We start from the raw sequence: 13998 nt of genomic DNA, 5'->3' as shown, positions 1-13998 counted from the left end.
ACTGGACATCATAAGAAAAGAAGTCAAGCTTTCTACTAAAAATTGAGAATTAAATAAAAGTTGGCATGCTGAATGGTGAAAACCCCATCCCCCAATCTCTTTTACTAACTTTTGTAATGTCAACAAAGGAGAATATCTCTTTGGTAAAATTTATTCAAGATGAAAGACCTGGGCCTCCCTGGTGGCGCAAGTGGTTGAGAGTCCGCCTGCCGATGCAGGGGATACGGGTTCGTGCCCCGGTCTGGGAGGATCCCATATGCCGCGGAGCGGCTGGGCCCGTGAGCCATGGCCGCTGAGCCTGCGCGTCCAGAGCCTGCGCGTCCGGAGCCTGTGCTCCGCAACGGGGGAGGCCACAACAGTGAGAGGCCCGCATACCGCAAAAAAAAAAAAAAAAAAAAAGATGAAAGACCTAAAATATTAATAGTCAGGGGTCCCGCAGCAAAATGGCCAGAGCACCCTACCTGAGTACCATACAGTTGAGTCCACCAGTCAACACGTGCTGCCTTACCCACAGAGCTTCCAGTTAGCATTTTAGTGTCTCATTCATTCTTAAATAAAAAATGGGCAATCAAAAGTCAGCAGTATTTGGCAAAGACCATTGTAACAAGATATAAGGCATCAAGGTGTCATAGACATCAAAGTTCAAAGTGGGCTGCAAGACATCCCTCAAAGTAGATAGCCACGGACTATTTGCACAAATCTTGAACTCCTCACTCACACCTAGGATATAAAACAGGTAAAGAGAAGGGGAAATTGAGAGAGGGATTTCTCTGGAGAAAACTGTGCTATGTGTGCTCCACCACCACCACCAAGAAGCATGCGGTATGGTTCCAGCTAGCCTCAAGTCAAGAGAGGGAACTCAGTGGGGTCACTCAGAGAGCTGGGTATGTGTCCCCTGCCATTAGCGGGATATAGTTGATGGTACTTGATTCATCCCAGGTGAGCATCTGGCTGAAGGGGCTTATGGCAGCTGAATAGAGTGACATGCCTGAAATTAACTGCAGTCCCCACTGACTGCAAGAGAAATATGCAAGTTTCCCATGGTCCATATTTGAAACTATGAGTGAAAGAGTTAATCTGGAACCATTATAATCATTTCTAAGTGATCACCTTGAGGGAACAATGAAAATCCTGCAGAAAAGAGTCTCTGTGCAATGGATCCTCAAAGATCCATGTACTAAGGGGAGAACGGCCAGCCAAGACATGTAAAGGGCCACCAAGAATTTGTAATTGGATCCGGACTGAATCCACAAAAACATCCAAGTAAAAAAAGAAAGTCAGAGTTAAATATCTGCCAGGCCCGGAGAGCACAAAGCAAATTAGACAAGTTAGAACTTTCCTGTCCTGCAGTCTCACCTCTTCCACCCCTGTTTCAACCCTGGAGGGGTCAGCTATCAATATTAGCAATGGGTATGAGAGTGGAAGCAAGAAAGGACCAATGAAAGGCCACAACCCCCTTCCCTGGCCTCCTGCAGCTTAAAGGCCCCATCAGGGAAGAGAGTAGCTGTCACTTTAAAGTTGGAAAGCTTTAGCTCTTACACAGACTGAATTACCTAAGGACTTAGATTTGTGTAGATTTGTGTTTTGTGTCTTAAATTGATTTTCTATTTAGAAGAGTTCGTTAAGAACAATAAAAAAGACATGGGACTGCCCAAATCTTTATTTAGAAGAAAACTTTTCCCACTGAGTTAATTCTAAAAGGACAGGAACAGAAAAAATAAAGAAGCTTTCTGATTCCATGCATGAATCATATTTGTTCAAAAGAAACATGAAAAGAAGTCAGAAGAAAATCAAGAAAATTCAGAAAACAGAAGGAAAAAAAGCTTGCAAAAGGGGAAAAACAGGTCACATAGAAAGGATCAGGAACAAGAACAAAATTTTAAGAAAAAACTTCTCAACCATGGAAGCTGGAAGACAGTGAAGCAATGTCTTCAGAATGATGAAGGGAAATAGTTTCCACCTAGAATTCTATGTCTGGGCAACTTAAGGTAGAAAAATATTTTCAGATATTCAAGGTTTCAAAACTTTTACCTCCTATTCATTCTTTCTCAGAAGCTACTGGAGGTGTGCTCCACCAAAATAAAGGCAATAACATGTATTGAAAGATAGAGGGAAATAATAAAAATAATTCCCAAGATAACGGCCCAGAATAACGGCTTCTCAGCAGGCCTGAGGAGAAACCGTTTTAGGCAGGAGTAGAAGGGTCAAAGCATCCTGGACAGATGTCTCCAAGAAGAGAACACATGGAACTGACATATTACCAGATGTGGCTGGCCCTTTTGAGAAGGGTTTCACAGCTCTGTCAGATAAATTAGTGATAAGTACAATGAGAATTAAGCTAATGAAAAAGGGATCCAAATATTAACTTCAGGAAAAAACAAATGTATATGAAAAGGACACCATGATAATGATAATCATCATCATTACCAGTCTCCATGTGCCAGGCACTGTTGTAAACGCTATACTGATACTGTCTCTTAAAATCTGCATAATGACCCTAGAAGGTAAGTATTATTATTAGGCCCATTTTACTCATGAGGAGAGCAAGGTACAAAGAGGTTAAATGATTTGAACAACATCCCATAGCTGATAAATACCACAGCCCAGATTTGAACCAGACGGTCTAACCCCAAAATCCATGCTCTACTATATCAGTTTGTTACGTGGCTCAGCTGTGAGCAATATTTATGTGACTGTCAACATATACACACTGAATGCTGATCTGGCCTATAATTATGACCTAATTATAACTGAGAGAATGGGGGAGGAGTTATGTTGGGGGTAGGTGGGGTAGTAATAAAATTTCTAAATCCTCATCTCTCCTGGTAGAAAGTTAATACATAATGGTTAAAACTGGGGGGAAAAAATCAGTATATAGTAATATATTATTTAAAACATACAAATAAATAATAGAAGAAGCTAAAAAATTTACAGAGGAGAACTGGATTTGGCAGTGGAAAAAGGAAAAGCAAGGGACTGTTCTTTTTAATATTACTCTTGAAGTAATATTTGCATTTTTAAACTATGCATTTGTATTTCTTTGATTAAAAAAGTCAATTTAAACAAAATTCATCGATGTTGGGAAAAGGTAGGGAGGGATGGCATTTGGTACTGAAATGGGCACTTGGATGGTAGAGGCAAGAACCAGGACCAGCAAAGCACATCAGGGAAAAGCTCTGCTGGTCTCCTTGTAACCACCCTGGGCCATACCTTCTTCACCAAACACCTCTCCACAGTGAGTGCAGAAGAAGTGCTCTGGGTGCCAGGTTTGGTTCATGGCCGTCAGCACTTTCTGGAAAAGAAACACACCGGAGAGATTAAAATGCTACAGAGCTGTAAAACATGACCCCAGCTCTAAGTGAGGAGTAAAAGCTACATGAAAGCAGGGGGAAGGGCGATTTACTTACATCCAGGATGGGAGCAGCACAGTAAGCACAGCGTGGAGAAAAAAGTTGGTGGTAGTCCTTGGGGCAGTAGGCCAAGCCACTCCGCTCAAAGAAGGGACTGGAGCCAATCTCTTTTTTGCAGTGAGCGCAGACAAAGTGCTCTGGATGCCAGGCTTTCCCTAGAGCATGGATCACCTGGAGAGCAAAACAAAGCCTGGCAAGTGGGGGCCCAGTTGGGGGCTCTAGGGTCCATAGGGGGCACGACTCTGGAGGGTGCTCTTCCAACAGTATTCCATGTAAGCGACTCCCCCTGGAGTTACACAACACTGAGGCCTAGACCTAGGTTCTACCCATGTGGTCTCTTGTCTGTACTTTATGGATAGTAAAACAGTGCCCAACTTTCCTGAGTGATCACACTGAGAAAAGCCTATAAATGATCATTTCCACTATACTGCCCCAGAGGATGGGAGAAACAAAATAGAGCATGGTAGTGATGGACAAGAGATAACTAACTATATCTTGGCATGGAAGGGATCCCTGGAAGAGGAGAAGGCCAGTGACAGTTTTTATTCCTCTGATCTGAACACCTCATCTCACACCCCATGCAAAATCAGGTCTCAAAGCCCTTTATTATGGTTTTGGTGAAGGATGATGCCCGAGCAGGAGTTTGTGGTCATGATATGGAGCCGAGTGCAGCTAAAAATCGAAATCAATTGATTTACACCCAGAATGTTTGAACAGAGGGAGCAGTGAGAAAGTTCCTCTGGGTGAAGGCAGTACAAGAAAATGGTTAAGAGCTCAAACTCAGGAGCCAGACTCTCCTGGGTTTGGATCTTACCGCTACCTCCTACTAGACCTTGGACATGTCAGTTAATGACCCTGAGTCCTCGGGTTCCTCATCTTTATAAGGGGCTGGTGACCACTGAAGGGCTAATGTGACCATTAAATAAAGGAATACTTGTAAAGTGCTTTGTTCAGTGCCTGGAGCACTGTAAGGGATCAGTAACTATTACTAAACTGTCTTAGAATATAAGGAGAAAGAGCAATCCTTAGTGGGATGAAGACAGACATACACACAGACATAGACGGCTGTAGGATCAACATCTTGGCCTATCCCACCTTTCCAGCAATCGGTTTCCAGCAGGAAACACAATGGCCCTTGGGCACTGTCGCAATTCCAAGGTCCTGCAGTTCCTGCTCCAAACCCCCCAGCATTGAGTCCAGGGAGGCCTTGTGATCTTGCTTGTCTGGTAAGTGTTTCTTGCTGGTATCTGCTTTCACTGTAACCTGTATCAAGAAAAGAACCATAAAGAGAATCATCCTCACTGGCATCTTCTGCATAATCCCTTAGTCTTTCACTAACCTTCCTCCAAGGCACTGGGAGAATCTAACATTGTAACACCAATAAAAATGCTTTCATTTCCTTTTCATTCCAAGTTCCTCAGGGCAAAAGAAATCTGACTAATCTTCCTCTGTTTGCAAATCTTTTCTGGCAATAGGAAATTGAATATATGAAGATGATACTTTATCTCTTATGATGACCACAGGGCAACAATTAACCTTATCTTCTTTTTATTCATTTATTTTGCACTATTTATTGGGCACCTGGTTTGTGCCAGTCACTGCTCTAGGCTCTTGGTATAGAACAATGTACAAGACCAACCAAGTGTCTGCCGTCATGCAGTTTACATTCTCTGGGTAATCGACAATAAGCAATTAAAGAAATAAATATATGATGTATATCTCAGGTGGAGATAAGATATAAGTTATATATTGAGGCAAATGACAGAGGGTGGAATGGAGAGGAAAAACTGATTTAGATGAGGGTGATCAGAGAAGGCTCTCTAAGGAGCTGGTATCTGAGCAGATATTTGAGTGATGCACTGACATCTAGAAATATTGATATTTGTGGGAAAAGCATTCCAGAGGGAAGGAAGGCCCAGAGGAAGGAGACAGTCTGACACATAAAAAGAAAAGTAAAAAGGTCAGTAGGGCTAGAGCAGAGGGAGTGAGTCAGGAAAAAATGATGGAAAAAGAGGCAAAGATCACATAGGGCCCTCAGGATAAAAGCCGCAGTTTTATTCCAAGGGTGATGGAACCATTTTGTTTCAAGCATGAGAGTGAAAGAATCTGATTTACAAGATCCTTGTGGTAGCCGAGTGAGGAATTAGGTGCGGGCAAGCCAGAGTGGAATTAGAGGCACTCGTTAGGCAGGAGACCATTATAACAGCTCAAACTAGAAATGACTTGGACCAGTGTCAGTGGAGAAGACGGTGAGAAGTTGTCAGATAAGACTTGCTAATGGATTGGATTTATTAAAGCAAAACTCCAAAACAGTGATTATAAAACATTCAAAGGAAAAACCTCAAATTACAAAACAGAACAAATTACAAATGGCCCAACTTATCCTTTGTCAACTCTTGTCCTGAGATCCCATCTCTCTCAACTCCTTTCCAACTGGGCTACTGCAACCATCTATCTAATACTTCCTGATCAGAGAACTACAATGATTCTCCATTGCTTCCAGCATGGAATTTGTAGCACCAGATGGACATTCAAAGTCTCCCATCCACTGCCCTCACTTTACCTTTCCAATCTCATCTTTTATTCCTCAGTAAAAAGCCTCCATTGTTTAAAGCCCGCCAGGTTCCCTGCAGTCTTCTGAATGTGATCTGCTACTGTCTGCCTTCAGGCCTCTACTTATCCACTTTTTACTGCCTGGAATAACCTCACATTATCTCACTAATCCAAAATGCTCATTTCCCTTCAAGCATCTTATCATATGACACATTTCCTTCCTCCTCTATTATATAATGTTAGTTAATGCTGAAGAGAGTAGTGTTCAAAAGGTTAACATGGAAAAGGCCTGAAAGTACCTAAGTAAAAACACAATAATGTATCTATAGCTACATGTCGTACATTTACATCTATAGTTATTTGCTGGTATATTCCAGAATTCTTTTGAAAGCGTACGTAAAAAGTAGAAAATACTGACTACCTCCAAGGGGCAGAACTGGATGGCTGGGAACAGCTCAGTGTAAACTTTTGTACTTTTGATTTTTGTACAGTGTAAAGGTATTCAAAAAATAAACAGACATTTTTTGAACACATAAATCAACCAAGACACGTGCTAAACCAATTTAAAAACACCACACAATTAAAACTCCTAGTGCAGGGACTTCCCTGGCAGTCCAGCGGTTAAGTCTCTGCACTTCCAATGCAGGGGATGTGGGTTCGATCCCTGGTCGGGGAACTAAGATCCCACATACAGAGTGGCATGGCCAAAAAAAAAAAAAAAAAAAAAATTCCTAATGTAGATTTCTTTCTAGTCTTTTCAGATATACAGTGCAATGAGGAATGCACCCAGCTTTACTGTAGACATTAAAGAAACCTTGTTTCTGATATTTATTCATTTGTCCCTCTAATAAGTATGCACTATTCATAATGTATCAGGAACAGTGCTGGGCATTGGAAGTCCAAAGGTGAGCCTCAGAGATAAGCTTCCTGCCCTTCCAATCACACACATTTTTATACACTGCCCTGAAATTACTTCATAGTCATTTCATGGGTGCATATCATATCCCCCAACCAATTCAGAATGGATGGATTCTCTACCTTAGGAATTCTAGCTCAATATTCTGTAATAACCTAAATGGGAAAAGAATTTGAAAAGGAATATATACCTGTATATGTATAAGTGAATCACTTTGTTGTACACCTGAAACTAACACAACACTGTTAATCAACTATACTCCAACATAAAATCGTTTAAAAAAAGAATGAATTCTAGATGATAATTCCCTTAATAAATTCTTAGGTCCATTTATGTGAGTTCCATTCCCTGCCAGGTCAGTGAGCTTGCCACCCATGCTCTGGAGACTAGAACAAGGGGCCAGATTTTATCTCAGTATGAGTTTAGGACTCATCCTTCCTACTGTCAAAGCCACACTTTGCTCTCCTTTGCCCTGACCCAGATTGCCCACGGGTCTCCTCCATCCCACTCAGGGGGTTCTCTTTAACAGCCCTTCCACACTTTATCCAGCTTTAATGGCAAACGATCTGTCTTTTATTCTATAAGTGTCACAGAGTCTTATGCCTCATCTTATCAAGCACACTCCAAGCCCCTTGAGATCAGAACCCGTATCACAGTTTCTTTTATGTCCAGATAATACACCTTAAAAAAGCTGATACAGGGCTTCCCTGGTGGCACAGTGGTTGAGAGTCCGCCTGCCGATGCAGGGGACACGGGTTCGTGCCCTGCTCCGGGAGGATCCCACATGCCGTGGAGCGGCTGGGCCCGTGAGCCATGGCCGCTGAGCCTGCGCGTCCGGAGCCTGTGCTCCGCAACGGGAGAGGCCACAACAGTGAGAGGTCCGCGTACCGCAAAAAAAAAAAAAAAAAAAAAAAAAAACAAAAACGGATACAAATGAACTTATATACAAAACAGAAATGGACCCACAGACATAAAAAACAAACTTATGGTTACCAAAGGGGTAAAGGGGTAAAGGGGGGTAAATTAGGAGTTTGGAATTAACAATATACACACTACTATATATAAAATAGATAACCAACAAGGACCTGCTGGATAGCACAGGGAACTATACTCAATATTTTGTAATAACCTATAAGGGAAAAGAATCAGTTATATTATACACACACACACACACACACACACACACACACACACACACACAACTGAATCACTTTGCTGTACACCTGAAACTAATACAACACATTGTAAATCAATTAATACTTCAATTAAAAAAATACATAGTACAAATTTGAGTTCATCCATTGAATTAAATTTAGTATGGGAAAATGAATAATGACTTAGGAGAGTTTCTCAAGGGGGAATGCAGAGCTGAGTTCACAGAGATACGACCCTGAAGGCTGTATCACAGGGACTGTGCTCACCTGAGTCTGCATTTCACACAGGTGGGCCATCAGCTCCTCCAACTGCACAGCTGCTGAGGTTTTAGGAGGTGGTGGTGATTCCTTTGGCTCCTGGACCTCACTATAGGGAGAAAACAAAAAGTCATACCAACACATCAAACTCAAATAAATGTTAGGCCATGCATAAAATACCAGAAAACGCAGTTTTAACTATTAACCCCTTAGATATGACTAAAACTAGACACAGAGACTATTTTTCAAAAATAGGTACCGAACATCTGAACGAGGTCTCCCTGCCTTTGTCTCCATGTCTCCCTCTGGTCATCTCAAAAACTGACTATTGTTATCAAGTGCATGAAGAAAAGTGCCGGACCTGTAGCTGGGTGGTCATTCTCCCCCAACAACCAGGAAAAAAGCAGCCTCTGAAAAGAGTTTGAAGACCACTGTCCAATGTGTATTTTTTATTTTAACAGCATTCTTTTTAAAATTATAAAGTATTATATCTTCTTTCAGTTACTGTCAAGTGAAAGAAAAAAAAATATATAATATATATACTATATATTTATATGTTTAATATATATTTATATAACATATAACATTTATATAATATATAAATACATAAAAATAAATAAATACAGAGAAGACATTGGTCCATGGGCCCCAGAAAGAGTAAACAGATTTTTATTCAAATATCTGAATAATCATTAGTAAAATGAACCACGTGTGAGGACACAAAATAGAGTCTAATAAATTCTAAGAAGTAAATCATACAGACCATATTCTATCTACTTAGGTAAAAATAAAGTAATTCTAAGTAATTCTTGGGAGAAAAAAAATTAACAATTTTCAAACTGTTTAGAAATAGCTATAAAATCACACATGCTCTTCAGAGTTGAAAGCAAAATGTTATTGAAAGGAAAAATATAAATAGACTTAGGTGCAATATTGAAAAATAAAAAAGACCAGAAGCAAATGAAACATCCAACTCAAGACTCTCAAAAAATAAAAAATAAAATAATAATTAAACAGAAGGAATAAAAGCATAAATCAATTAAACAGAAAACAAACCAAAAAAACTAACAGCTTTTTGGGAGCATTGTATAAATTACCAAGTACATAATAAAATATGGAAAAATCACCCAGTAGGTTCAATGAATATCTCAGAAACTTGGTACTAAAACCAAAGACAGAATGGTGTACGTGTGTGTGTGTGTATGTGTGGTAGTGTGCACACCAGTCATCCAAGAATGGTTCAACATTACAAAAAGGATTATTATTAATTCACTATACTAACAGAAAAAGAGAAAATCTTTATAAACATATTGAGAAGTACTGAAAAGCAACTGAAAACAAATTTAACCACCATTCCTGTTGTTGAAGATCGAGGAGAAGAAGAAAAATTCCAACCTGACAAAATATGTCTATAAAAATCTATAACAAGCCTCATATTTAATAGTCAAATACTAAACACATTTCTAATTAAGGGAAGAGGAGGACAAGGCTCCTACTATCATTGCTAGTCTCCAATATTATTCAAGAATGCATTAGCAAATGCATTTAAAAGTAAAAATAAGAGATTTATATATTTTAAAGAAAAACGTAAAGCACTCTCACTCTTTTTAAATATATAATAATATTCCTAGAAAATGACAGATAAATGATATAACAACTATTATAATGAATTTTTAAAAATCAGGATGGCTACAAGATACAAGAATAAAATGAAATAATTAGTGTCTTTCCTATAGACCAGGGGTAACTGATTTGAAAATCCAATGAGAAAAATGTGTTCACAATACCAAGAAAAAAAATATTAAGTATTAAAGAATAAATCTAACAAGAAATGTGTAAGATTTCTATGAAGAAAAATCACTAAAAAGAAGACCCACCTAAATAAAGATGTATAATATTATGTCAGTTTCTCCCAATTAAACTATAAATTCAATGTAATCCATACAAAAATTATAATCGAATTATTCAAGTTAATAGGCTGATGCTAAAATTCAATACAAGCGAGAACACTCAAGGCAATTTTGAAGAAAAAAAAAAAAACAGGGATAACTTGTCCCAGTAGATGCGGTATCCTATAGAGTGATAATAATTTAATTTGTGTGATGTTGGTAAAGAAACAGACAAGTAGATCAAAAGTAGGGTAGACTAGAAAACCCAGAAACAGACTCTGGTACCTATGAGCACTTTGCATATGGTAAACATGGCATTTCAAATAATCAGAAACAGACTATTAGAATCAAGGTACATGATAACCTATTTGGAACACAATAAATTTAGATCCCTAACACACTGTACACACAAATGTGTTTTTAATGCATTCAAGATATAAATGTTTAAAGAAAAATACTAGAAGAAAATGGAGGATTTTTTAATAATTTGGAGTAATAAAGACTTTCCTAAGAAAGTCATAAAACTCTGAAGTGATGTCAAAAAAGAAAAAAATATTGATATAGTATTTAAAAATTTAACATGAATAAATATTTAAAACATAAACAATATTCAAATATTTAAAAGTTGATTAATCAATAGTAAAAATATAACCCAAGAGAAACCTGAGCTAAGGATTTTTTAAAAAGTAAGTTTCAGAAAAAGAAATTTGAATGTTTACTACATAAAAATATACTCAATCTCAATCTTTAATATGGAAATTAAATGGTGAGATACCATTCTTTTCCCGTGAATCAAAGTTTTGAAAGATTGACAATATGCAGTGTTGGCAAAAGTCAGGGTTATATCTACACATATACATTTACATATATTATAGGTAGCTACATAAATTATAAAACCCTTTGCAAGGCAGCATCTATCAATATTTCAAATGCATATGCCCTTGGGTGCAGCAATTTCACTTCTAAGACTCTATCCTACAGAAAAATTGGACATATCTGTAAAGATATACATACAAGGACATTCCTTAAAACACAAAAACAGAATAGTTTTTATGAGCAAATTGAAACTAGACTAAATGAAAATATAGTCAAATAAATTGTGGTCCACCCATGCTATAGAATAACCCTGCAGCTGCTAAAAAGAATGCCAACATAGAATTTTATGAACTAAGGAATACTTCTAAGTTATATTGTTAACTTAAAAAAGCAAGGCCCAGAACAGTATGAAAAATATCCTTCCATTTATGTAATTTTAAAAGCACAAATACATAAGTATGAATATGCATACACAAAGGTCTGTAAGAAGACATACCTACCGGCACAGTTACCTAAGGAGCTGGTAATTAGGTGGTGGGAGGAAAGACTCTACTGGAGGTGGTCTCACATCTTACCCTGTATATCTCGCATTTCTTTGACTTTTTTTTTTTTGGTGGTGCCAGCATGGCTTGCGGGATCTTAGTTCCCCAACCAGGGATTGAACTCGGACCCAGCAGTAAAAGCGTGGAGTCCTAATCACTAGACCACCAGGGAAGTCCCTTCTTTGACTTTTTTTAAAGACTATTTTTGAGGGCAGTTTTAGGTTTACAGCAATATTAAGCAGAAGGTACCTCTCTGACTTTTTATATACGTGAGTTTATAAAATAATTGTGTACATAAAGTTGTATTTTCAAAACAAAGGCCCTCTATACTAGAAAAGAAACGATGAAAACAGATGAGGCGGTAGGGGGGGCAGATGGGGCATCAGCAGTACAATTCTCACGTATATCTTAGTTATACACACATGCACACATTCATAAATAACGATTCCATAAACAACCTTCCATATACTACATTAATACAGTTACACTGTTGTGAGTCCTACTAAAATTATTTTTGAATATAAAATTAATATGTTAAATGTAGAACATTTTAAAACTGCGGAGGAATACAAAGAAAAAACTAAACCACACATACTCTTCCTTTTGAGAGGCAGTTAATACTCTAGACATGCTGGCTTCTATTTTTACACTCTTCTATGATTGTGTATGATTTTAGAAAATTTGAATATTACTGTTTTTTTCATGTTTTAAAGTTAACATTTTTCCATATCCTTATGCACATCCTTATCTTTGCAAACGTAATAGTTAACATTTATTGAGTGTGTATACTATACCAGGCTCTCTGTAAAGGGTTTTACACATGTTCTCTTTAAATCCTCATAAAAACCTTAAAGGTAAGTTTTATCACTCCCAGATGAAAAAACTGGGGCCTAGAGAAGTTAAAAACTTTGCTCTACCCAATACAGATGGCAAATAACAGAGTTTGGGCCTGCAGACTGTGAAGCTTGTGTTTTCTATCACTAAATTATCTTTTAAAATGATATATAAAGGCTATATAGTTTTCAAATGCATAATGTGCCATAATTTATTAAATCAATCACTTATTGTTAGACACCTAGATTGCTTCTGATTTTCACTGTTATAATCAATACTGCTACATAAATATTTGATATTTATTTCCATAGAGTACACTCTGAGAAGTGGAATCACTGGGTTATATAGGTAACTGACTCTGGAATAATGTTTGCAATCAACATTAACCAAGAAGCTTAGCTAACAACCCACCAAACTGTGTATGTGTGTGACAGAGACACACACACACACACAAAGCAATAAATAAAACCAAATATTCTACGTCTTTCACTAAATATATTTTCAAAAATGACAACAAAGTCTTACGACTTTACTTATTTTTACGTATTTATCAGCTAGGGAAAAATTAGAAGGAAGATGCTTATCTTCCTCTCTTAAGAAAAAAAGGCTATCTCTTGGGTACAACATGTCCTGCTACTGACTCAGTTTGAGTATTTAACAAGGAAAATTTAGGAGGAAGTGGATCTCTTCCCTTCTTAAAAGACTTTGTCTTTTAGGTACAACATGGCCTCCTGCCCCACATAAGTTGGGTTTTTTTTGGGGGGGAGTAGGGGTGTTTAATCTAAGAACAAAAACGGTCAGGTGACTGATTACAAGAGACTGATTTAGTTCTTGGAGGCTTCCAACAATGTACAGAGGAGCTCTCTCTCACAACTCTTTTCAGTCATAATCCCTTAGTAATTGCTGCCACAGGCATGTGTCTTAGAAATACAAAAGGCAGCAGGACTGGGAACACATTCTTCTGCCCTGTGCCCCAGTGTAGAATAAATGTAGTTTCTTATATGGGTCTGTATAATCCTAAAAGCCTGTCCATCTTACAGGTGGGGTATACTTGTGCTTATTGAAAGAACTCTTACTGGTTTCTAACCAGACTCCTAGTGCAGTGTATAAAGAGAAATAGATCATTGCCAAAATACCCTAAGAGTAATTGAGTCAACAATATAAACTTCTAAATAAGAAATGAGAGACCTTGAAGAGTTGATGTTTGCCTCACTACAGGAAATGTTTGTGAAAAGAGAGAAACCTCAATCAGAGCTCCTTTGATTTGTCCCCAGACCTATTGAAGATGATACAGGCGCTTAGCATGCCATCAGCAACAACTTCATTACTCAGAGGTTTTAGTAATACAAATACAAGAGATGCATTTAAAAAAATCCAGAATTCTCAAGTGAGGGGCTTCATTTTTTTTCCCCATTCATTCCTCTGCAATATTTTTATGAAGTCTCCTTCCCTATTCTTACCAAAATTATTTCTGTTCATATAAAAGATACTTTTCTAAATACTATCATATTGTTATATTCACGACTAGTATTTCAAGGTATTGGTACTTTTAAAGTTGAAACTAATGTTTGGTTAATTTAAGCAAGCCAGAGGAAATGGTGGAAACAATGCAGGAATCTTGTTTCT

General features: G+C 37.9%; 1 protein-coding gene across 3 annotated transcripts in view; it reads right to left on the bottom strand.

Annotated features, from left to right (window-relative positions):
* LPXN (leupaxin) overlaps nucleotides 1-13998 on the bottom strand; it is a 38150-nt gene that overhangs the window by 7748 nt on the left and 16404 nt on the right. For all 3 annotated transcript variants that reach the window (XM_060105537.1, XM_060105538.1, XM_060105539.1), the window contains 4 exons: nucleotides 8301-8400; nucleotides 4506-4673; nucleotides 3408-3581; nucleotides 3211-3292 (listed from right to left, as the gene is read on the bottom strand). In XM_060105537.1, the coding sequence (XP_059961520.1) occupies nucleotides 3211-3292; nucleotides 3408-3581; nucleotides 4506-4673; nucleotides 8301-8400 (524 nt within the window). The remainder of the gene's footprint in view (nucleotides 1-3210; nucleotides 3293-3407; nucleotides 3582-4505; nucleotides 4674-8300; nucleotides 8401-13998) is intronic.

This window comes from Mesoplodon densirostris, chromosome 7 (genome assembly GCF_025265405.1).
Source record: "Mesoplodon densirostris isolate mMesDen1 chromosome 7, mMesDen1 primary haplotype, whole genome shotgun sequence".
Classification (NCBI taxonomy): domain Eukaryota; kingdom Metazoa; phylum Chordata; class Mammalia; order Artiodactyla; family Ziphiidae; genus Mesoplodon; species Mesoplodon densirostris.
This window is presented reverse-complemented; position numbering and strand designations above follow the sequence as displayed.